Below are 24,948 nucleotides of genomic sequence, written 5' to 3'. Positions count from 1 at the left end.
GAGGTGCATTTCTGACACACTGGAAAATTTTGGTTGCTTCATCTTTGCCTCTTAAACCAATATTGCAGCATTTCCGGAAAAGCCATGGCTTCAGCTACAGTTGCCAAGAGGTTGAGGGAGGAAGCCACCTGCTCCATCTGCCGGGAGCTCATGACTGAGCCCGTGAGCATCGACTGTGGGCACAGCTACTGCCATGTGTGCATAGTGGGTTTTATAAAGAACCAAAGCTCTCAAGCATCATCTCTGAAATGTCCCCAGTGTCGGGGATCTTTTAAAAGAGATAGCATCCGGCCCAACAGGCACCTGGCAAGTATCACTGAAACCATCAAGGAGACAGAGCGTGAAAGGTTGTGTGAGAAACATGGAGAGAAGCTCCACCTGTTCTGTGAAGATGATGGTCAGCTCATCTGCTGGTGCTGTGAGCGGTCACCACAGCACAAAGGACATGTCACTGCTCTTGTTGAAGATGCATGCCAAGGTTACAGGGTGAGTATGTGGGCCAGAATGCCACCCAACCTTGTTTCATGTTGCTCTGAAACCTCTTTTACTTATTTATTTGACAGAAATTATTTTCCTTGTACTATATGGTTCAGGTGTGCTCCTTCACTTGCGTTAAAGGTGAGTTGTCACGACATCCTCAATAAAAAATACTGAATCCATCTGCCTTTGTGGGCTGGAGTGTTAGCACAGCTGGTAGGGTGTTTGCCTGGCACGTAGCCAACCCAGGTTCGATTCCTCTGCCCCTCTCAGAGGGCCCGGCAAGCTACTGAGAGTATCCCCCCCGCACGGCAGAGCCTGGCAAGCTACCCATGGCATATTTGATATGCCAAAAACATTAACAACAAGTCTCACAATGGAGACGTTACTGGTGTCCGCTCGAGCAAATCGATGAGCAACAGGGTGACAGTGAAGGTGGCAGTGACAGATCTGCCTTCATCCATTGATCAACTCCCCCCTCTTGCTCCTCAAGGCTTCTCGCTTGGTCAGAATCCATGTGCTGGAGTTTCCGTTCCCTTACTATATTTCTTTATATTGAATTTATGAGTGCAATCCCCTGGGATTTGTATTTCTTTCTGAATTATTTGGTCTATAATTACACCTCCACCCCATCCAAATTGTCAAAACTGGGGGTATTTTATCTTTTCGACTTTTCTGCTTTATAACTGAGTAGGATCCTATTTTGTGAATATACTATATCTTCCTTATGAACCATTGGATTATTTCGTACTTGTGATTATTTTTATTCTGGGTATTTTAAATAGCAATGTATTAAATAGGTGTGGCTTGATCCTTTGAGTTAAGGCTTTGGCAGAAACACAGAATTAATTCTAGATCATATCGTAAGCATAGACATTAGTTGGCCATGTAAGCATTTTCAGACCCTTCGTAATGAATTTCATAGGACTGAACCAGCTTTTACTCTCCCCAAAAATGTATGACTGCTCATGTTCTACAGAAAACTACCAAAATTGTTGTTTCTAGTGTATGTGATATAAACGGTTCTCATATCAAGGAGTGGTTTCTCATTGCAGTTTTTATTTGCATTTTTCAGGTTATGATAAGTGATAATAAGCATTTTTCTTTGCCTGCTGACAATCTAGATGTTTTCTTGAGAATAATCTGCATTTTGTAACCAGAGAGAGAGATACAGAGAGAGAGAGAGAGAGAGAGAGAGAGAGAGAGAGAGAGAGAGAGAGAGAGAGAGTACAGGAAGAAAGGCTTTTGCCTTTTTAACTTTGGTTCCAAACACCAGGCACCTTATATGGTCTCCCAAGTACCACCAGAAGTGATTCCTGAGAACAGAGCCAATTGAAAGTCCTGAGCACTTAGTGTACCCTCTGCAAAATGAGAGAGAGAGATACATAGTAAGAGAGACAGAGAATGACAGAGAGAAAGAGAGAGAAAAGTGTATTCAGTTCTTTGGCTTGTTTTATTATTTTTGGAAATGGTATTTGGGGGATTTTATGATTTTTTACAAAGATGGATTATTAATTTCTCGTTAGATATTAGATATAAATTGCTTCCCCCTGCACATATGATAACTTTTTGTTTCACTAATATTTTCTCTACCTTGAAAAACATTATTTTTATTTCCGTATGTTCCCACATAACTTTTGTTTATCTTTGTTTTCCTGGTTATTGAATCAACTCTTCAAAGCTATTGCTGAAGACATGCTACATTTATTTCGTGTACTTTGCTCTTTGTGGGCTGGAGCGATAGCACAGCGGGTAGGGCGTTTGCCTTGCACGCGGCTGACCTGGGTTTGATTCCTCCGTCCCTCTCAGAGAGCCTGGCAAGCTACTGAGAGTATCCCACCCGCACAGCAGAGCCTGGCAAGCTACCCATGGCATATTTGATATGCCAAAAACAGTAACAACAAGTCGCACAATGGAGACGTTATTGGTGCCCTCTCGAGCAAATCGATGAACACATCATGACAATGCTGCTACAGTGCTACTTTGCTCTTTGTATTTCATGGCTTTTAGTCTTATGTCTAAGATTTTATTACACTTTCAGCTAATTTTTGTGTATGGTGTGGGGAACAATCATTTCACGATTTTGTAAATGGGTACTCAGGTTCTCTAGCATTGTCTACAGACATATCACCCTCGTGCCCAATCTCTTCAGTTTCCCCAGCACTATTGGTTGAAAAGACTTTCCTTTCCACATTATATATACCTGTATTATTCTTTATCACAAGTAACCAGATATGTATGGTCTTCTTTCTGGGTCTTTGGTTTTATTCAATTTCTGTTCATGTGTGTGTGTGTGTGTGTGTGTGTGTGTGTGTGTGTGTGTGGTGTGCATGACCTGTCCTTCAGGATCTTTTGTGACTCATACAAGTTTTCAGTTGTTATTTTGTATATATTCTACAGATATATAGAAACATCTTTGCATTTTTATGTGTTTGTCTTCTATTATTTCTTAGATCAATGTATTAATAGGCCTTTTTTAAGTCTTGAAACTCCTTTGTTATGTTTGCTCCTTGTTTTCATCTTTTTGAAATATTTGAGTCTGGGGCAATAGCTGGTGATGCTCAGGGGATACTCCTGGTTCTGCATTCAGGTTTCTCCTGGAAGTTCTCAGGGGACCTTATGGGATGTAAGAGATCAAAATCAGGTCAGCCCCATACCAGCTGTAAATTTTCCAACCCCCAAAGAATTTTTTTAAAACTTCTCTCAAAACTGGTTTCAAAGTTGTAAATTCCCTAAGCTCTTGCCTGTCCATGAAGCTCTATATGGTTCTTTCTAACCCGAATGATAATCTAGCTGGATAGAGTACTCCTGGGGAAGTTTTTATTTCATTGAGTTTTTGTAGCTCCATTCTTTTCTGTCTCTTGGTCACATTTGAAAACTCTGTTGTACATCATATGGGCTTTCCTATGTAGGAAGTTACTGTCTTGATCTTGCTTATTTCAGTATTCTGTCTCTATCTTTAGATTTTATTGTTTTCAGACTAATTTATTTGTGGTTTTCCTAGTTGAATCTATTTTTGCTGGGAACCTTCACACCTTGGAATTTCAGTGCCTATTTTCCTCAAGTCCCAAGAAATTCCTATAGATGATTTGTTAAAGTATATTTTTTCTTCATGGAATTTCCTTTCCTATTCTTCAGGGACACTGGTAATTCTCCTATTGTTCCTCTTGAACTCATCCTTTACATTCCTGCTATGGTTCATTTCTTTTATACTATTTTCAACCTAGCAGTTTCCTCCTTTTCATCTTGTAGCTTCCTTTCCTTTTACTAACAGCAGTTATTCTGCTGTTCAAAGCTTCAATGGCATATGTATATTTAATATACAATGCTCTTTATTTCTGCTGATTGCAGTAGTCTTCTCAATTCAAGTCTTTCTTGTGCTTTATTGATTATGTTTGCCATCATGTCTTTGAGTTCATTAAACATCTTCATCATGTGTCAATAAAGTCCTTGTCTGAGGATTTCCTGAGCTGCTTGGTGTTCTTTGTGCCTTCATGATATTGTTTTCATTCAGTGAACTTGGTGGGTGTGGAGGCTACTGGGACCTAGGCAGAAGGGAAGGTTCTGCCTCCCTTTCCAGGGTAGGCCCAAGGATATAAGTAAGAGACTGGTCTCACCTGGAATGGTGGCAATTCCAGTAGAAGTTCAGGAGTGGTCTCCAGTAATTTTTCTAGTATTGTTTAATTGAGCACTATTTTCATAAAATATATTGACCCTTGATACTTTTTTGGCTTTATTTCTACTGAAAAAATGTTGTATGGTTATCTTTTGGTTGCTGGGATATTGTATGTTTCTTCACTTTTATATATTTAACAGTCCTTGGAATCCAAAATCAGATTGACAAGTTATGACATCTGATGCAAACAGTGAACACTATTGAATTGGTTTTGCTAGGGTATTGTTGAGGATTTTTAAGTATATGTGTAATAATCTGTAGCACTGTCATCCTGTTGTTCATCGATTTGCTCGAGCGGGCACCAGTAATGTCTCCATTGTGAGACTTATTTCTACTGTTTTTGGCATATCACACCCTGGGGAGTTTGCCAGGCTCTGCAGTGCGGTGCAGGCAGGATACTATGGGTAGCTTTCCGGGCTCTCCAAGAGGGACAGAGGAATCGAACCCTGGTTGGTTGTATGCAAGGCAAACACCCTACCGGCTGCGCTATCGCTCCAGTCCACATTGGTCTGTAATATTATCTTTAGGTTTCATCTATGTCTCCTTTTGGTCTTAGGTGGTGTTTCACTCAGAAATTATGCATGAAAGTCATTATTTCCTTGCCTATATTGGTAGAATTTCAGAGGGTATGGGATATCATTGAATATTTTCTAGATCTCACCAGTGAAAGTCTGGTCATGAAATGTTCCATGGAATGAAACTTATACTTCTCTTTTTGACCTGCACCTAAATTGTTCAGGGCTTGCTCCTGGCTCTGTGCTTAGGCATCACTCCTGACTGTACTCATGCACCATATGCAGACCCAGGATAAAATCAGATTCAGTTTCTTACAAAGGAAATGGACTCACTTCTGCCTCGAACTTGTTAGAAATGCCATCTCCTTTTCAAAAGAAAGGATGTAGTAACATCTTGGAAAACTACCTTCAGTATGGTAGTTTTGAACAGTATGGTAGTTTTAAACAAACAGAGAGAAGTCCCAAACCCAATTATATTCAGTTAGTACTATCTACTAAAATAATTCCAGAACATTCAGCGTAGAGGGTCACACCTTTTTTTTTTTTTTACTTTTTGGGTCACACCTGGTGATGCACACGGGTTACTCATGGCTCTGCACTCAGTTATTACTCCTGGCGGTGCTCAGGGGACCATATGGGATGCTAGGAATAGAACCCGGGTCAACCGCGTACAAGGCAAACATCTAACCTGCTTTGCTATTGCTCCAGCCTCGAGGATTTTTCTTATTAGAAAATATTGAGGGGGCTGGAGCCATAATACAGTCTCTACAGCACTTTCCTTGCACTGGGAAAACTGAGATTAGTTCCCAACATGCCATATGGTTCCCGATACACTGCCAGGATTTATTCCTGAGAGAAAAACCAGAAGTAACCCTGGAGAACCACCAGGTGTGACCCCAAAAAGCCAAAACAACAAATAATTGACATCTGCCCGGTATACTTTGATGGTGGAAAAATTCTCACCGGAAGGAGAAAAGATAGGGACTCCTAATCTCAAGACTGATGACAGGGGCACAGATAAGAAAGGTTCCTTGACACCATACCCAGGCCAGAGTTTAAGTTGAGAGAAACATACATGAAGACACAAAAGTAGAATTAAGATCTTCAACCTGGATCACAGTTGAGGGTATTTTTTTTATTTTATTGAATGACTGTGAGACAGTTGCAACCTTTCATGTTTGGGTTTCAATCTCAAAATGATCGAACACCCATAATTCCAACAGTGCACATTCCCCACAACCAATACCCCAGATATGCCCCTCCTTTCCCACCCTCCCCCTGCCTCCATGGCAAACAATATTCCCCATACTCTCTCTCTACTTTTGGGCATTATAGCTTGCAACACAGACACTGAGGGGTCATCAAGTTTGGTCCATTATCTACTTTCGGCACACATCTCCCAAACCGACAAGTTCCTCCAGCCATCATTTTCTTAGTGATCTCTTCTCTATTCCAGCTGCCTTCGTCCCATTGCTCATGAGGCAAACTTTCAGCTATGGAGCAATCTTCCTGTGCTGTGTATCTACTATCCTTAGGTGTCAGCCTCATGTTATGTTGTTTTATACTCCACAAATGAATGCAGTCCTTCTATATCTGTCCCTCTCTTTCTGACTCATTTCACTTAGCATGATACTCTCCATGTCTATCTATTTATAAGCAAATATCATGACTTCAACTCTCCTAACAGCTGCATAGTATTCCATTGTGTAATTGTACCAAAGTTTCTTTAATCAGTCATCTGTTCTAGGGCACTTGAGTTGTTTGCAGATTTTGGCTACAGTGAACAGTGCTGCAATGAACATATAGGTACAGATGTCATTTCGACTGTGCTTTTTTGCATCCTCAGGATATATTCCCAAAAGAAGAAGTATATTGCAGGGTCAGATGGAAGCTCAATTTCTAGTTTTTGAAGGACTGTCCATATTGTTTTCCAGAAAGGCTGGACTAGTCAGCATTCCCACCAACAGTGATAGGCATCCCTTTTTCCCCACATCCTCACCAGCACTATTGCTTTTGTTCTTTTGAATGTGTGCCAGTCTCTGTGGTGTGAGATGATATCTCATTGTTGTTTTGATTTGCATCTCCCTGATGACTAGCGATGTGGAGCATTTTTTCATGTGACTTTTGGCCATTTGTATTTCTTTTTTGAGGAAACTTCTGTTCATTTCTTTTCCCCATTTTTTGATAGGGTTGGAGGTTTTCTTCTTGTACAATTCTACTAGTGTCTTGTATAGGCAGGATATTAATCCCTTACCAGATGGGTATTGGGTAAATATTCTTTCCCATTCTGTGGGCTCTTTCTGCATTTTGGTCACTGTTTCTTTTGAAGTGCAGAAGCTTCTTAATTTGATGTAGTCCCATTTGTTTATGTTTGCTTCCACTTGCATGGTCAATGCTGATTCATCCTTAAAGATGCTTTTAGCTTCAGTGTCATGGAGAGTTCTGCCTACATTTTTCTCTATGTACCTTATAGATTCATGTCTTATACTGAGGTCTTTAATGCACTTTGATCTGACTTTTTGCCTGGCATTAGAAAGAGGTCAGAGTTCATTTTTTTGCTGGTAGCTATCCAGGTTTCCCAGCACTACTTGTTGAAGAGGCTTTAATTTTTCCACTTCACATGTCTTGCTCCTTTGTCAAAGATTAAGTGGCCATGTATTTGGGGGTCTGTGCCAGGGTATTCAACTCTGTTCCATTTGTCTGCAGGTCTGTTTCTAGTTAAATGTCATGCTGTTTTAACTACTACTGCTTTGTAGCAGAGTTTGAAGTTGAGGAAGGTGACGTCACCCATCTTCTTTTTCCCAAGTATTGCTTTAGCTATTTGTGGGGGTTTATTGTTCCATATGAATTTAAGGAGTGTTTTGTCTATTTCTTTGGAAAATGTCATGGGTATCCTGATAGGTGTAAAAAATCACAAGGGTGAAGGGCACGCGGGAGTGGGAGACGCGATGTTGTGTGGTGTTCTGCTGTCCGCGGGCACAGGGGCAGCTCTCTCTCTCTTGCACGGGCCACTCGCATTCGGTATTCTCGAGCCTCTGTGTATGGACCGGATCTGGACGGCCGCTGCTTGTGCTCTGCTTCTGTATGTGCTGCTGTGCTCTCTTCTTTCTCTCTCTCTGTCTCTGTCTCTGTAGTCTCTCCTCTGGTCTCTTCCGACCTCTCTCTGTCTCTGTCTGTGTTTTCTCGTTCTTCTCTTGTGTCCTCTCATGTGTCTCCATCTCTGTCTCTTCTGTCTTCTTCTTCTGTCTCCTGTCAGTGCCCCAGTCTTCTTCTTCAGTCTCAGTTTATACAGCAAATTACATAGGGTGGTGACACAAAGGTGGGTTGAGCATTAACAAATCAACAAAGAAGGGTAAGACCATTTTATGAGGAGATTAACAAAATCCTATCTAAGGATTTTGATGAGATTACTAGAAGATCCACTCAAGAGTGGAGTCCAAACAACGGTGCATCAGGGTGTGTCCCTTTCTTCCTTCCTCAGCTAGTAATCTGCTTAAATAGTTATAGTTAATTTACTTCTAATATTTCTAGCAATGTCATTCTGTATGAGCACAGTAAGAGATAAAACAGACTTAAACTTTGGTTCTTCCTGAGGACATTCACAATATATTCCAGACCACAGTCCTCAGGCCAGGTTAGTCCTCCTAACCCCAGCAGGGTCCTAGTCTCGTCATTACCTTTGGATCATGACAACATTTGTCCATGACCATGCTCACAACTTATAGTTGAGTATTGTGGCGCTTTGGCCTGGCCCATTTCAATACCAGGGTAGCTCACAGCTTGCCCTGGGTCCTTTCCATCCCTTGTCGGACCCTGCTTTTGGGGTGCTAGGAACCAAGGGCAACTGAGACAAGAAAGCAGATGCCCGGATGCAAATATTATTGGAGTCAATCGGCTCCCAATTTACAAAGCATAATATTAACTGTCTTCTTGTGTCCATACAGAAAGGCCATTGCTCTAAGGTAAACTAAGTTCCCTGCAGCAAGGCTAAAAGTACAAACCCATGTTATCCTACAGATAGGGACCGCATTAAATTTTTATAGTGCTTTTGGCAGTATTGCCATTTTGATAATGTTAATTCTCCCTATCCATGAGCAGGGGATGTGTCTCCATTTCCTAGTGTCCTCTTTTATTTCTTGAAGTAGTGTTTTGCAATTTTCCTTGTATAGGTCTTTCACCTCTTTGGTTAAGCTGATTCTAAGGCACTTAACCTTCTGGGGTACTATTGTAATCAGGATTGTTTTATTTTAATGTCTCTTTCTTCTCTTTCATTATTTGTGTATAAGAAAGCCATGGACTTTTGGGTGTTGATTTTGTAGCCTGCCACTTTACTATATCGATCTATTGTTTCTAGGAGCTTTTCTGTGGTGTCTTTAGGGTTTTCTAAGTATAATGTCATATCGTCTGCAAATAGTGATAGCTTGAACTCTTCCTTTCCTATCTGTATGCCCTTGATACCTTTCTCTTGCCTAACTGCAATGGCCAGGACGTCCAGTACTATGTTGAATAGGAGTGGTAAAAGCGGGCAACCTTGTCTTGTGCCTGATCTTTGATGGAAGGCTTTTAGTTTTTCCCCTTTGAGAATGATACTTGCCATGGGTTTGTAGTAGATGGCTTTGACTATATTGAGGAAAGTTCCTTCGATGCCCGTTTTGCTGAGAATTTCATCACAAATGGGTGCTGAATATTTTCAAATGCTTACTCTGCATCTATTGATATGATCATATGGTTTTTATCTTTTCTTTTTTCTTATATGATGGATTATGTTGATCGATTTCCAAATGTTAAACCATCCTTGCATCCCTGGGATGAATCCTACCTGGTCATGGTGTATGATTGTTTTGATGAGTCGTTGGATTCTATTTGATAATATTTTGTTCAGGATCTTTGCATCTGTGTTCATTATGGATATTGGTCTGTAATTCTCTTTCTTTGTGGCATCTCTGTCTGCTTTTGGTGTCAGGATGATATTTGCTTCATAGAAACTATTCAGAAGTGTTTCTGATACTTCAATTTCCCAGAAAAGCTTAAAGAGGATTGGGAGTAAGTCCTCTTTAAAGATTTGGAAGAATTTGAGGTTGGAGTGATAGCACAGCAAATAGGGCATTTGCCTTGAACATGGCCAATCTGCGTTCGAATCCTAGCATCCCATATGATCCCCTGAGCACTTCCAGGAGTAATTCCTGGGTGCAGAGCCAGGAGTATCACCTATGCATCGTCGGGTGTGATCCAAAAAGCAAAATAAATTAATAAATAAAGATTTGGACGAATTCTCTAGTGAATCCATCTGGGCCAGGACTTTTGTGCTTGGGGAGACTTTTTACTACCTTTTCAACTTTATTGGTGGAGATATGTCTGTTCAGGTATTCTAGGTCTTCTTGGTTCAGCCTTGAGAGTCTATAGGAATCCAGGAATTTATCCATTTCCTCAAGGTTCTCTTGTTTCATGGTATAATGCTTCTCAAAGTAATCCCTGAGGATCATTTGAATTTCTGTAGTTTCTGTTGTGATGTGCCCCTTTTCATTTCTGATTGGGTTTATTAGGATTTTCTTTCTCCCTTTCTTTGTGAGTCTAGCTAAAGGCTTATCTATCTTGTTTATTTTCTCAAAGAACCAGCTCTCAGTTTTATTGATCTTTCAGATTGTTTTTTGGGTTTCCATCTCGTTAATTTCTGCTCTCAGTTTTATTGCTTCTTTCTTCCTGTTTGGTTGGGAGTCCTTCTGTTGATCATTCCACAAGTTCTTAAGCTGTGAGGTTAGGTTACTTATGTGGGCTCGCTCCTTCTTCCTGAGGAATGCTTGTAGAGCTATAAACTTTCCTCTTAACACAGCCTTTGCTGTGTCCCATAAGTTTTGGTAACTCATGTCCTCATTTTTGCTCTTTTCCAGGAATCTTTTGATTTTCTTCTAAGTCACTTCTTTTCCAATAGTGAGCTGTTTAATATCCAGGTGTTTGATTTTGTTTTCTGTTTGTGTGTGTGATTTACTTCTAATTTCAACGCATCATGGTCTGAGAAGATTGATGATACAATCTTTATTTTCTTAACTTTATGTAGGCATGTTTTGTGGCTCAACATGTGGTCTATCTTGGAGAATGTTCCATGCACACTTGAGAAGAATGTATATTCAACTTTTTCAGGATGAAGTGTCCTGTATATATCTACTAAGTCCCTTTCTTCCATTTATTCTCTCAGATGAAGTATGTCCTTGCTAAGCTTGAGTCTGGTTGATCTATCAAGAGGTGATAAAATGGTGTTATAAAATGGTGTTGAAGTCTCCCACTACTATTGTGTTGCTATTGATGTCCTTCTTCGAGTCTATGAGTACTTGTTTTAAGTATTTTGCTGGTCCCTCATTAGGTGCATATATATTTATCTTTTTTTTACTTTTTTGGGTCAGGAATCACTCCTGGCAGTGCTCGGGGGACCATATGGGATGCTGGCAATTGAACCCGGGTCGGCTGCATGCAAGGCAAATGCCCTACCTGCTGTGCTATTGCTCCAGCCCAATATATTTAGCATTGTAAGTTCTTCCTGTTGTACAGATCCCTTTATCAATAATAAATGACCTTCACTGTCTCTTGTGACCTTCTTCAATCTGAAATCAATATGGTCTGATACTAGGATGGCTAACCCAGCTTTTTTATGGGAGTTGTTTGCCTGTAGGATTGTTTTCCAGCCTTTGACTTTGAGCCTGTGTTTGCTCTGACTGTTGACATGTGTTTCTTGCAGGCAGCAGAATGTTGGGTTCAATTTTCTAATCTATCTTGCCACTCTTTGTCTTTTAATTGGTGGGTTTAGTCCATTAACATTTAGAGAGATTATTGTTATGGGGTTTTGTCCGATTTTTCTGCTGATATTTGGTGTATTTGAGGGGTCCGTCTTGTCTTAAAGTAGCCCATTCAGTTGTTCTTGTAACCATGGTTTTGAGTCTATGAAGTTCCTGAGCTGTTGTTTGTCTGTGAAACTCTGTGTTGTGTCCTTCTGTTATGAATGAGAGTCTAGCTGGGGAAAATATTTTTGGTGAGGCATTTATTTCATTGAATTTTTTCACTATATCCCACCACTGTTTTTGGTCCATGAGGGTTTTATCAGATAAGTCGGCTGTGAATCTTAAGGATTTATAGGCAATTTCTATCTTTGATCTTGCTGCTTTCAGAATTTTGTCTCTATCTAAGATTTTGGTCATTTTGATCAGGATGTGTTTTGGGGTATTTTTATTTGGATTTCTTCTAGCTGGTACCCTTTGAGCCTCCTGAATGTGGCCACATGTTTTTTTTTTTTTTTTTTTTTGCTTTTTGGGTCACGCCCAGCAATGCACAGGTGTTACTCCTGGCTCTGCACTCAGGAATTACTCCTGGCGGTGCTCAGGGGACCATATGGGATGGTGGGAATCGAACCCGGGTCGGGTCGGCCGCGTGCAAGGCAAACGCCCTACCCTCTGTGCTATTGCTCCAGCCCCAATGGCCGCATGTTTTCTTCAGCTCTGGGCATGTCATAGCAATGATGTCTTTGACAGTTCCTTCTTCATCAGGGTTTTCTTCCTGTCTCTCTGGGACTCCAATAATTCTTATGTTACTCCTCTTTGCTTCATCACCATTTTCTCTTACCATCTGTTCCCAGATTGTGAGTCTCTTTTCCATGTTCTGCCCTTTTCTGGAGAGTCTCTGGACTTCATCTTCGAGCTCACTGATTCTGTCCTCAGCAGCTGTTACTCTACTGAGGCCCTCCACTGAGTTTTTCAATTAGTTTACCAGGTTTTTCAGGTCGGACATTTCCGTTTGTAATTTTGTTTGTGTTTTTGCATTTCTACCTTCAAATCCTCTTATATTTTATTGGCATTGCTTTCCATTGTTTCTTTTAGCTCCTTAAGCATCCTCAGTAGCTCCCTTCAAAATTCCTTGTCAGAGAGGTTGTCTATCACTTCATTGCTGTTGTGGTCTTCTGGGCTAGCCTCTTCAAGAAGTTAGCTTGGTAGGCTTCTGCTTTGCTTTACCATTGTGACCTGTATGATTTATCCCTTCATGCTCACTGTTACTATTCTGTTTATGATGCAGTATTATTTGAGGCAGGCTTAATGAGTTATTGGCTAATGTGTTACTGGTGGTTAAGCTAACCTAGTGAAAGTTCCAACTAGGAGGGTAACTTATGGTTCTTATGGAATATGGATTGGGGAAAACAACTGTCTGGGAAGGAGCCCTGACACCGGGTGGGTAACTGGATGGGATGAGCAGAGGGTGCCGGGAACCACAGTTGAGGGTATTAATCATACCTCAAAAAAGTACTGGAAGCTGAATATTTTTGCTAGTTTACTGAGGACAAATGTTGACATGACAAGACCATTCAGTCTCAAAATATAACACAGCCACCAGTTTCTAAGATTCATATTATACCCACAGGTACAGAGTGCGGACATAGTAAATTGAGAGGGGTGGTTGCCTATTTAGAAATGAATGCCTGTGAATGAACTCCAGTAACAGGTTTAGATTTACATATATGCAAAGGTATGTATGAAGATTGCCTTAACTTTGGTGTAATAACAGAGCGGGCTCTGTCCTGCTGCCTCATTTCTTAACTCTATATGCAATTGAGGAATCTGTTGTCCCCTTGAACAAGTTTCTGAACCCCATACAAAAATTGATTCTTACAACACAGAAATTATGTTAAGAATCTTACTAGTTTTGAATGTTGCCATGGAGACCAATAGTGTTACTGGAATGATTACTCTTCTTCTCAGCATGTATGAGCTCAACAAATACTCAATGTTATTCTAATTATCTGAAAGTCTATGATTTCTGTTAGATGTTGTGAAGAGTCATCCAATTGAATAAATTAACACCCAATTTTTCCTACAGGAACAGCTCCAGAAAGCAGTCAGAAAACTGAAAGAAACAGAATCCAAATATGTGCAGCTGAAGCTAGACACAACTCAGAAAATAAATTGTTGGGAGGTGAGAGTTTGAAGCTACTTGTGGTCAAAGTATATGTCATCACCTTGTCTAGTAGTAGTCATTGCTTAGTGAAAGCACTATGACTGTTGATTACTCAATAAATGGTCCAGATTATTGAAAGTCATGTAGAAAACACTATTTACCTTTAATCCTATAATTATAAGCATCTATTATATTTTTTGCTGTAAATACCTCAACCTTTTCATAGTAGTTATTTAGGATTACCAATATCTGAGTTGGAAAAGTGTAAATATTACAGCTGATCTGGAAAGATACTTGTTGGGATATAATTTCTCAAAATTTGAAAGCACCTACCTATTTTAAAAACTCAACTGCTCCATTTAGGTAAATTTTCAAAAGTGCAGTACCTATATTCAAGTTTTTCAGTTAAAGAGCAACTATTTCTGGACACTTAGAGATTCATTCTGATGAGATGCATTGAGCTTAACTTAATGACCTGTTAATCTGGAGGACCAGAACTACAAAAGACAAGAACATACAAAAGACAATTACAGAATTTGGTTTCCTAGTATAGTGATTTTCCAGACTCCTTATGTATGGAAGCTATAATTTTTATGGATATATTGATATAGCGTATTAGACTAAGATATTATCACACCAACCAGTAAGCCATTTTTGCCTCTTTCATGGTATCTTAAACCTCAATCCTTATTCTTCATGTACAAATATACAATATGATATCTCAGTTACAAACTTCAATTGGATTTTAGAAGAAAATTCAGAGTTTTCATAACCAGGAAGTTTATCTGTAACACAGGAACACATGTTTATATCAAAATAAAAGCTCATATTTATTTTTATAACTCACATTTTATTTACCTTGGCCAAGCTCTATTCTGCACTTTATTTGTACTCCTTACATCACTTTCTAGTGAAGTGGAAGGAATTTATCCAGATTACTTATATACAATTGTGATGACATCTTCTACCTTTGAATATTTGCTACGTTGGAAAAATTCTGGTGTAGGAAATATGTAGAACTCTTTAGGCTACGACACACTACCTTAGTAACTGTATGTGGGGGGGGGGGTGTACGGCAGGTGTGTGTATAAGCATAATATAAAGGTTACTCTTCTTATCTTTGGAGTGAACAGCTCCATGACAGTTAAGTTTGTATATACACCTGTGCAGTGATTGCCTCTGCCCACCTGCAAAACTCATTCATCATCCAAACTCAAACTCTTTTCCTAGTCATCAAACATCTTCCTCCTATTTTCTGCTATTCACTCGCTCTATAAATATGATTTACGTCATATAAGTAAAGTTCTATAGTACTGACCCTTGTTTCTGACTTACTTTGCTCTGCTCACAATCTAGCTGACTCCTCCATGTTGCACATTTCATCAAATGTTCCTTCTTTATTACTACTGAATATATTTCACTTGTTTCTCTGTGACTTATATTGTGTATGGATGTACCCATTAATGAATATTTGGTCTGTATTCTCTTTCTAAGCACTTTTCTTCCTCATAGGAGAAAATAAAACACGAGCAAGAAAGAATCCATTCTGAATTTATGTATCTTCACACATTCCTGCATGAGGAAGAGGAGTTTTATATGCGTCAACTGAAGGAAGAAAAAGAACAGAAGCTGAGCATACTGCAGAACACTGTAGTCCATCTAGACAAAAAATTGCAGGAACTCAAGAACAGTATCCTGGAACTGGACGAGAAATGTCATAGCTCAGCACAGAATTTGCTGCAGGTAAGTCTGAGCACTTGGAGGAAACAGAGAAGATGTCTTATTTCCATTATAGTCAGAGCAGAATGGTGAGCAATATGGGAGATTAACCAGACCTACTTCCTCATTCAGACTCCTTCTCCCTTTATCTCACCTTGCTCAGGATGATGCCGTCAAGTTCTATCTGAGATGCAGGAACTGTTTGGATTTCACCTTTTCTTTTCCTTTTTTTTAATTTTATCAAATTCACTGTGAGATAGTTACAAACTTTCATGTTTGGGTTTCAATCTCACAATGATCAAACACCCATACCGATACCAGTGTACATTCCCCACAACCAATATCCCCAGTATACCCCCCTTTCCCACCCTCCTCTTGCCTCCATGGCATACAGTATTCCCCATACTCTCTCTCTACTTTTGGGCATTATAGCTTGCAACACAGACACTGAGGGCTCATCAAGTTTGGTCCATTATCTACTTTTGGCACACATCTCCCAAACCGACAGGTTCCTCCAGCCATCATTTTCTTAGTGATCTCTTCTCTATTCCAGCTGCCTTCGTCCCATTGCTCATGAGGCAAACTTTCAGCTATGGAGCAATCTTCCTGTGCTGTGTATCTACTATCCTTAGGTGTCAGCCTCATGTTATGTTGTTTTATACTCCACAAATGAATGCAGTCCTTCTATATCTGTCCCTCTCTTTCTGACTCATTTCACTTAGCATGATACTCTCCATGTCTATCTATTTATAAGCAAATATCATGACTTCAACTCTCCTAACAGCTGCATAGTATTCCATTGTGTAATTGTACCAAAGTTTCTTTAATCAGTCATCTGTTCTAGGGCACTTGAGTTGTTTTCAGATTTTGGCTATAATGAACAGTGCTGCAATAAACATGTAGGTACAGATGTCATTTCAACTGTGCTTTTTTGCATCCTCGGGATATATTCCCAGAAGTGGTATTGCAGGGTCAGATGGAAGCTCAATTTCTAGTTTTTGAAGGACTGTCCATATTGTTTTCCAGAAAGGCTGGACTAGTCAGCATTCCCACCAACAGTGATAGGCATCCCTTTTTCCCCACATCCTCACCAGCACTATTGCTTTTGTTCTTTTGAATGTGTGCCAGTCTCTGTGGTGTGAGATGATATCTCATTGTTGTTTTGATTTGCATCTCCCTGATGACTAGTGATGTGGAGCATTTTTCATGTGCTTTTGGCCATTTGTATTTCTTTTTTGAGGAAACTTCTGCTCATTTCTTCTCCCCATTTTTTGATAGGGTCGGAGATTTTCTTCTTGTACAATTCTACTAGTGTCTTGTATAGGCAGGATATTAATCCCTTACCAGATGGGTATTGGGTAAATATTCTTTTCTATTCTATGGGCTCTTTCTGTATTTTGGTCACCTTTTCTTTTGAAGTGCAGAAGCTTCTTAGTTAGATGTAGTCCCATTTGTTTATGTTTGCTTCCACCTCCATGGTCAGTTGTGTTTAATCCTTAAATTTGCTTTTAGTTTCAGTGTCATGGAAAATTCTGCCTACATTTTCCTCTATGTACCTTATAGATTCATGTCTTATACTGAGGTCTTTATTGCACTTTGATCTGACTTTTTGCCTGGCATTAGAAAGAGGTCAGAGTTCATTTTTTTGCAGGTAGCTATCCAGTTTTCCCAGCACCACTCGTTGAAGAGGCTTTCCTTGTTCCACTTCACATTTCTTGCTCCTTTGTCAAAGATTAAGTGGCCATGTATTTGGGGGTCTGTGCCAGGGTATTCAACTCTGTTCCATTGGTCTGCAGGTCTGTTTCTAGTTCAATACCATGCTGTTTTAATTATTACTGTTTTGTAGTAGAGTTTGAAGTTGAGGAATGTGACGTCACCCATCTTCTTTTTCCCAAGTATTGCTTTTGCTATTTGTTGGGGTTTATTGTTCCATATGAATTTAAGGAGAGTTTTGTCTATTTCTTTGAAAAATGTCATGGGCATCCTGATAGGGACCGCATTAAATTAGTATAATGCTTTGGGCTGTATTGCCATTTTGATAATGTTAATTCTCCCTATCGGTTCAGCAGATGTATCTCTATTTCCCTGTGTCCTCTTTTATTTCTTGAAGTAGCATTTTGTAATTTTCCTTATATAGGCCTTTCACCTCTTTGGTTAAGCTGATTCCAAGGTACTTGATTTTCTGAGGTACTACTGTGAACGGGATTGTTTTTTAAATGTCTCTTTCATTATTTGTATATAAGAAAGCCGTGGACTTTTGAGTGTTGATTTTGTAGCCTGCTACTTTACAATATCAACGTAATGTTTCTAGGAGCTTTTCTGTAGAGTCTTGAGGGTTTTCTAAGTATAGTATCATATCGTCTACAAATAGGATTTCACCTTTTCTTATTATATGTGTGTAATAGTTCTTTATCCACTATGTGTTCTTGGGTATTGGGGATGTTTCTAGATCTTGACCATTGTGATTGATACCATAAAAAAACATGGAAAAGCAAGTGCATTTTAAAATTAATATTGTTATGCTCTTGAATGATCCCCAGAACTGGAAAATCTAGATTTTATAGAATGTCAGTTCTTCACTTTGGGGTGTCTCCTCTACAATTGTGTGTCTGTATGCCATTTTTACTTCAAAGCAAGTTAAAGTGTGTGTATCACAAAATAAGCCATTGGTTCTCACAACTTTTCTCTATTTTATGTTTTTATTGTCTACTGATTTCAAGTATGGTTTTTCTCCTTTTAAAGGAGTTCTGTCAGTATTTCTAATGAATTTGGTTTAATATAATATGATAAGCAGTGGGTGGAGCTATAGCACAGTGAGTAGGGCATTTACCTTGCACACAGCCAACCTGGGTTCAATTCTTCCCTCCCTCTCAGAGAGCCTGGCAAGCTACTGAGAGTATCCCGCTCACATGACAAAGCCTGGCAAGCTACCTGTGACATATTCAATATGCCAAAAATAATAATACGTCTCACCGTGGAGACATTACTGGTGCCCGCTCCAGAAAATCGATGAACAATGGGAGGACAGTCCTACAGTGCTACAGATAAGCAGTGTCCAAGACAGACTCAATATAGGGAAATCACATCATTGAAAGCAGGTGGTACCCTGGTATTCTTCTGATTTCTTTGTCGATTGCCATAGGTTGATGTGTTTTCAGACTCCAAATATTCTCGCAGCTTCCAGTAAGGAAGACAGCTGACTGAGAGGTTGATCAAGAGGCAGCAATGTGCATAACTAAGGGACTTAGTTGGTAATCATCCTATTTGAAATCTAGTCCATGTCTACAGATAGGGGCTTGGTGGTATGTCTCAACAGAAATGAACTTACACTATACCTGAAACCTTGGTTCCATTATCACCCTTGGGCTCCCTAACCTTACATCTCTGAAAGATTGTTTATAGAGAATTGCCCCCATGCCATTCTCCATGAAGTTCAGATGCTCCTACACTCACCTTTGCTTTTGTTTCTCTACAGGATATAAAAGACACCTTGGGCAGGTGAGTGCCCCATATCATCAGTGTGGGTAGGGGAGGGGCATGGGCATAGAGACATGGATGGAAGGAGCCACTGAAGGAATCTCTGGTCTCTGCTTATTCTAGGAACTCAGCTATCAATATGGAAAGACCAGAGGATGTTTCTGTGGAGGTGCATACTGTGTGCAATGTTTCTGAGCTTTACTTTAGTGTCAGAAAAATGTTAAAGCGCTATCAAGGTATGTTGATTTAAGAATCCCCTGTTAATATTTTATTTAACTCTAAATGTAATACACAAAAGGTAGGTGATTATTATGGAATGTGCTGGAAGTGATATAAGGACCTTGATCCAGTAACACTTTTACTAATCCCAAATCTGAGTTTTCTTTCTATAATTGTCTTTAATCATCATTTTCTATGTTTCTCTAATCTCTTATAAAAGACAAAAGTTATGGAAAGAGAAATTTTTTTTTTTTAAATTGACGACTCATCTAAGGACAAGAGAGAAAGCTCACTGGGCTGAGATCATGGCTCTTGTTCAGAAGGTCCCGATAGTGCCAACACTGAAGGGGAGACAGCCTGGCAGCCTGGGCCTTGCCCTGACCAGCTGGTCCAGTTGGCCTGGAGCAACCAGGCCGCTGACACCTGCTTGGAGTTTCTCCAGCAAAATTCTACGTCAGCACTGTTTGTGCACGTTCATATGTATGATTTTATTGTTATTCAGTTTTACAGATGTTCACATTATAACTCTGCTCTTTCTGAATATATAAAAATTTAAATTTATCTCCCAATGATTTGTCTTTAAGCTCATTGTCTTAGAGTCAAAGAAAGCAGTGTGCATGGTACAGCTCATTCAATTTTTTAAACAGTTACATGTATTCATTTAAGTTTTTAAAAAATAAATAGATCTGACCTTCTGGAACTGTGAGTTACCATGGATGGTCTTGGTCGACATGATGAACTCAGACAGTCTCTCACTGAATGTCTGAGTTGAATTTGAGTTGAATGTCTGAGTTCAATTTGGGCCACATATCTTTTTTTTTTTTTTAATATATCATCTAAATGCTTAAGTAACCTGTTAAAGAATACTTCATATCAAATTAATTTTAGTGTTTTAATCTCATTCCCCAAATTTTATTTAAGCACATAATATACAGATATTTAAATTTCTTTTTGTACGAATTCTTTGAAACATGGTAGTTCTGTTTCAAAAATTTTTTTACTGAAATTATTTGATCTTCATATCGATTTCATAAAATTTATTTTTGAAAAGTAGCTCTACCACCTAGGTTGTTTTAAGCATATTCATGCTTTTCAATTTTTTAATCAAGTACCCCAAATCTTGTTTTTCTTTACTATTTGCTTTTCAAATTATAAGAGTTAATTCCACTTTTTAAAGTAAAATTAATTAGAACTTGAAGAAAAAACTTATTACTGCTAAACTGACAGTTTAAACTAAGCAAGTTTATTAACTTTAAAATTGGATCAGCATAGTCAATATCAAATTCAAAAGGGTATTTATAGGCTGAATAATAACTGTAAACTTACTGTCAGTAGTGTTTTTAATGTGTGATAAAACTAGTACCAACTCTGCCTTTATTAATTGATTACCTTAATTGATCATATTAAATATGATAGAGACTGGCAAGCTCCCTGTGGTGTATTCAATATGCCAAAAACAGTAACAGTAACAGGTCTCACTCTCCTGACCCTGAAAGAGCCTCCAATCGTTGGGAAAGACAAGTAAGGAGAGGCTGCTAAAATCTCAGGGCTGGGATGAATAGACATTACTGGCACCTGCTCAAGTAAATCGATGAACAGTGATGACAGTGACAGTGATGAAGCAACATCTGACTGTCACTTTGGCTTCTCCCTGGCTTTATGTTCAATGATCACTCCTGGTAGTGCTCTGTGAACTTACATGGTACAGGGAATCGAACCCGACACAGCCCAGTTTGAGGCAAGCATCTTAGTCACTATTGCGTCTCTCTGGCAATGTTTAAGTTTTTTTTTAACTTTCTTCACATTGACACTTTGGATATTTCCCAAGTTTTGGTAATATTAACTGAAACCCAACTTATTTGTGAGTCAGACTTATGATGAGAACAGCCTAGAGAGATTTAACTAAGGGATTATTTATAAAGATGAGAAGTAGGGTAGATTACAAGGAATAGTGCAGCACCCAAGGCAGGAATGGGTAGACACCATCATTGGCCTGTGCCTCAAGTGGCAGGTGGGAGAGTGTGAAGGGTAGAGGAATGCAGAGCCTGCCAGTCACATGGGAGGGCCATGTGGACTTCACACTGCTACTCAGTTGCTTTGTGCCCCAGGGCCTTCTCCTCTGCTTCCTGTTGGTTGAAATAAGCAGAGAGAGATGGGGAAGAGGGCCCCGTGGATGTGTTCATAGCGGTCAGTCTTTCAGAGAGAGAGCCAGATGGGAAAAGTGGGTGAAGACCGGCAGGGATTTGAGGAACACTGAGAACATCCCTCACAGGAATTATTTCTGGAGAGGGGATGGAAGTTACTGGGCACTCAGTCCAAATCCTTGTATTTAACTTGGTGACCCAGTAAGTGGTTGAGTGTTTCTGAGTGGTTACTAAATGGTTAACATTCTATGGGCCTGAGCAATAGTACAGGGAGTAGGACATTGACCTAACATAGAGTTTCATCCCTGATAACACATATGGTCCCCTTACCACCACCAGTAGTAATTTCTGTGTGCAGAGCCAAGAGAAACCCCTGAGTATTTCTAATGTGGTCCCCAAGAAACAAATAAACAAAACATTCTCATTTAATTTTGAAAATTTTATTACACATTCAAGATCCCATTTATATATATCATCCATTTTCCTGTTATATTCAACTACGATAAGGTATATTGACACCAGTTCTTTCACATTTTAATAATTTCTATAGATTTCTATGATGTAATATAAGAAATTAAAGCTCATACTTAAAATCCATGAGACTAGCATGTATTTGTGACCTAATAAAATTCTAGGCCTTTAATCACATTCTATGATATTAGTTGTCTTTTTTACCTTTCTGATATATGTTTTGTATTTTTTTGTTGGAGAAAGAATCGTTTTATTTCTGCCTCAGTATTCCATGATTTCTCATAGAGGAAATGAGCTTTAGAAACAACAGAAACCATGCAATTTCTGTTTAGTTGAAGAATATAGAAATGTTATAACTTACGGATAAGGATAAGGATCATATTTCACTGTCACTGTCACTGTCACTGTCATCCCGTTGCTCATGGATTTGTTCAAGCCGACACCAGTAATGTCTCTCATTGTGAGACTTATTGTTACTGGTTTTTGGCATATCGAATATGCCACGGGGAGCTTCCAGGCTCTGCCTTGCAGGCGAGATACTCTCGGTAGCTTGCCAGGCTCTCCGAGAGGGGTGGAGGAATCGAACACGGGTCAGCAGCATTAAAGGTGAAAGCCCTACCGCTGTGCTATCGCTCAAGCCCAAGGATCATATTATTACTAGAAATTCTCAGATACTTCCCATTAATCAGACATTTTAATAAATATTATTCTTTTGTTCACTCAGTCTTTCCCAACACTCTCTGTAACATACATAGAGATTGCTATTTTAAGACTCAAAATGACTCATGAATAATAAGAACAGAACTTAGGTTTTGAATATAGGCTAACTTAATTTTTTTCATAATTTTTTTATTAGTGAATCACCATGAGTTACAGTTACAAACTTGTCAACTTTCATGTTTCCATTTTGTTTATATCCCTCCAGCAGTGCCCAGTCCCCTCCACCAATGTTCCCAGTATCCCTCCCACCCTCCCACCCTACCCAACCCCCACCCCACCCCACCTCTGTGGCAGGGCATTCCCTCTTGTTCTCTCTCTCTCCTTTTGGGTGTTGTGGTTTGCAACAGAGGCACTACGTGGCCATCGTGTTTGGTCTATATTCTAATTTCATTGTGCATCTCCCAACCCGTGCAGGTCCTCAAACCACACTTTACCTGGTGTTCCCTTCTCTAGCTTTATTTTTAAAAGGACTCTAAGTATCAAAACACATCGGGAGGCATGCTGACAATGGTGGTGGGTTTACAGTTAGAACACTGAATGCCTAAAACTCTGTTATCAATAGCTTGGTAAACTGCAGAGCATCCTGTCTTATGCCCCTCCCCCCTCCAAGCCATATGAGCGATCCCTGAGTGCAGAGCCAGGAGGAAGCACTGAACATTGCTGGGTATGGCCCCAAAGAAAAATAAACAAATGAAAGCAGTTTTTTTCAAGCTGGAACCATACTACAACAGGTAGGATTCCTGCCTTGCACACCACCAAATCCCTGGCATCCCATGGAGTACACCCCCAGGAGTCATTTCTGAGCACAGGGACAGTGGTATGGCCTGAGCACTGCCTGGTGTGCGCCCTAGTCCCCTGACCCCTGCCTCCAGATTAAAAAATTTAAAAGAAAGGGTTTTTCTTTTCTTTTCTTTTCTTTTTCTCAGTCAATGTGATTCTGGATCCACATACTGCTCATCAAGACTTACATCTGTCTGATAATCAGAGAAGAGTGAGTTTGTGTTTAATATTTTCACATATAATTTGTAAGACTTTTCAAACTCCTGAAGCAGTTACTGTCTTACCCTCTGTCCTGGGCCGTGAGCGCTTCACCTCAGGAAGACATTACTTTGAAGTGGATGTTCGAAAAGGAATCGACTGGGGTGTAGGAGTTTGTCTGGAAAATGTGTCAAGGGACACACCGAAGCCTACATATGGATTCTGGATTTTCACTCAGAGATATGGTGAAAATTTCGCCCTTTCTTCCCAAGCCATTACCCTTACACTGAGGCAAGAGCCTGAAGTAGTAGGGATTATGCTCGACTATGAGGCTGGGCTTGTGTCCTTCTACGATGCCACTACTGATTCCCACATCTACACCTTCCCCAAGGCCTCCTTCTCTCAGGCTCTCAGACCTTATTTCCAGGTTAATGATTGTTCTTCTTTGTCCCTGATTTCCTTAAATGAGTAAGAAAAAAAAAAAGGTCTCATTTTACTTAAACCAGTCTGGGAAATAATTTGCAAATCTAGGTGGAAACAAAAATTTGATCTAATATTTTCCTAGCTGTTTCCCCCAGACCTAAAATATTACCTTAAACATTTGTAATGCATAAAAGTGTATTGAAGTAATGTATATTCAGACTGTAACACAAAAGATACTAAGTGTACACTATTGTGGAATAAAGGGATACTGTTACTGCGTTGCATGTTTTGCATAGAGTGTCTCCTCTCCTTCCCCGTCCATGATTTCAGATCTTTAATTTCCAAGACCACCTGACAGGCAGGAAGCTGATGTTCTCTCTGCTTGTTCGGTACCATAGGAACTCAGGAGGAGGAAATAAGGAAAGCTGCAATTATACTGACAAAAGCATGAAAAGGGCCATGAGTCTTGACCATTGGCATGTTGGTGAATAATCTGAGCTGCAGCCCTGAATGGGAGAGTAAGCGCAGCAGCGACCAACCTAGAGGGTTCTGCCCAGTGAACGGTGAGGGAAAATCACAATTGACTTAGGGTGAGATGCTTCACATAGAAAGATCAGGAGTGAAAACTGATTTGGATAGTGCTTGAATTTGTTATTTCCACACTGAGCTAGCAGCACCAATCATGAAGAAATTTAAAATTTTCATAACAATTATTGCTGGCAGAATTGTTGAAAGTTTTATTTAGGACTCATATACCAAACAAAGAGGCCTGAACTATTTTGTTTTTCAAAATAGCTTTTGTTTTCAACTCTTTTGAAAACCAGATAGATTTGTTTTCCAAAGCACATTCTGTAAGGTTTGTGGGGACCAAATGGCCCTGCTCAGGACCAAACAGCCATCAGCTGACGGGATGGCAACATTGTGGGATTCAGAGATCCCTCGGCCTCAGCAGGACTCTGGCCCACCTGGGCCCAGATGCTCCCAGGCTGCATTCCATCCTTCCTCACATGGACCCAAGGATGACAGAAGGCCAGACCAGATGCACCAGTCCCACTGACCCCTGTTCCTTTTTCCCACCAAGACAAGTTAAAATCCCACTCAGCCTTTCTCAAGGAACAACTCTATGCCAGCCTCACCAGGGACCAATAGGCACCATCTGGAAGCAAACCCCAATAAACTTCCCTTATTTCTCCACTTC

General features: G+C 39.8%; 1 protein-coding gene across 1 annotated transcript; it reads left to right on the top strand.

The window, feature by feature from the left end:
* The first annotated feature begins 84 nt into the window (after positions 1 to 84).
* On the top strand, positions 85 to 23,799 carry LOC129401585 (E3 ubiquitin-protein ligase TRIM38-like). Its single transcript, XM_055124277.1, has 6 exons — positions 85 to 486; positions 13,522 to 13,617; positions 15,112 to 15,342; positions 18,794 to 18,816; positions 18,919 to 19,031; positions 23,276 to 23,799. The coding sequence occupies exons 1-6, from the start codon at positions 85 to 87 to the stop codon at positions 23,797 to 23,799; spliced, it is 1,389 nt and encodes a 462-aa protein (XP_054980252.1).
* The last annotated feature ends 1,149 nt before the right edge of the window (positions 23,800 to 24,948 follow it).

This window comes from Sorex araneus, chromosome 2, assembly GCF_027595985.1.
Source record: "Sorex araneus isolate mSorAra2 chromosome 2, mSorAra2.pri, whole genome shotgun sequence".
NCBI classification, from domain to species: domain Eukaryota; kingdom Metazoa; phylum Chordata; class Mammalia; order Eulipotyphla; family Soricidae; genus Sorex; species Sorex araneus.
Note: the sequence above shows the minus strand (reverse complement) of the source record. Positions and strands in the feature narration are given on the sequence as shown.

What these genes read in the sequence shown, in the direction of transcription:
- LOC129401585 (XM_055124277.1), top strand. Translation starts at nt 85, where the DNA reads ATGGCTTCAGCTACAGTTGCCAAGAGGTTGAGGGAGGAAGCCACCTGC. An exon ending in AGAAAATAAATTGTTGGGAG is followed by an intron (nt 13,618 to 15,111) that starts GTGAGAGTTTGA and finishes TCTTCCTCATAG; the next exon opens with GAGAAAATAAAACACGAGCA. An exon ending in AATGTTAAAGCGCTATCAAG is followed by an intron (nt 19,032 to 23,275) that starts GTATGTTGATTT and finishes TCTTTTTCTCAG; the next exon opens with TCAATGTGATTCTGGATCCA.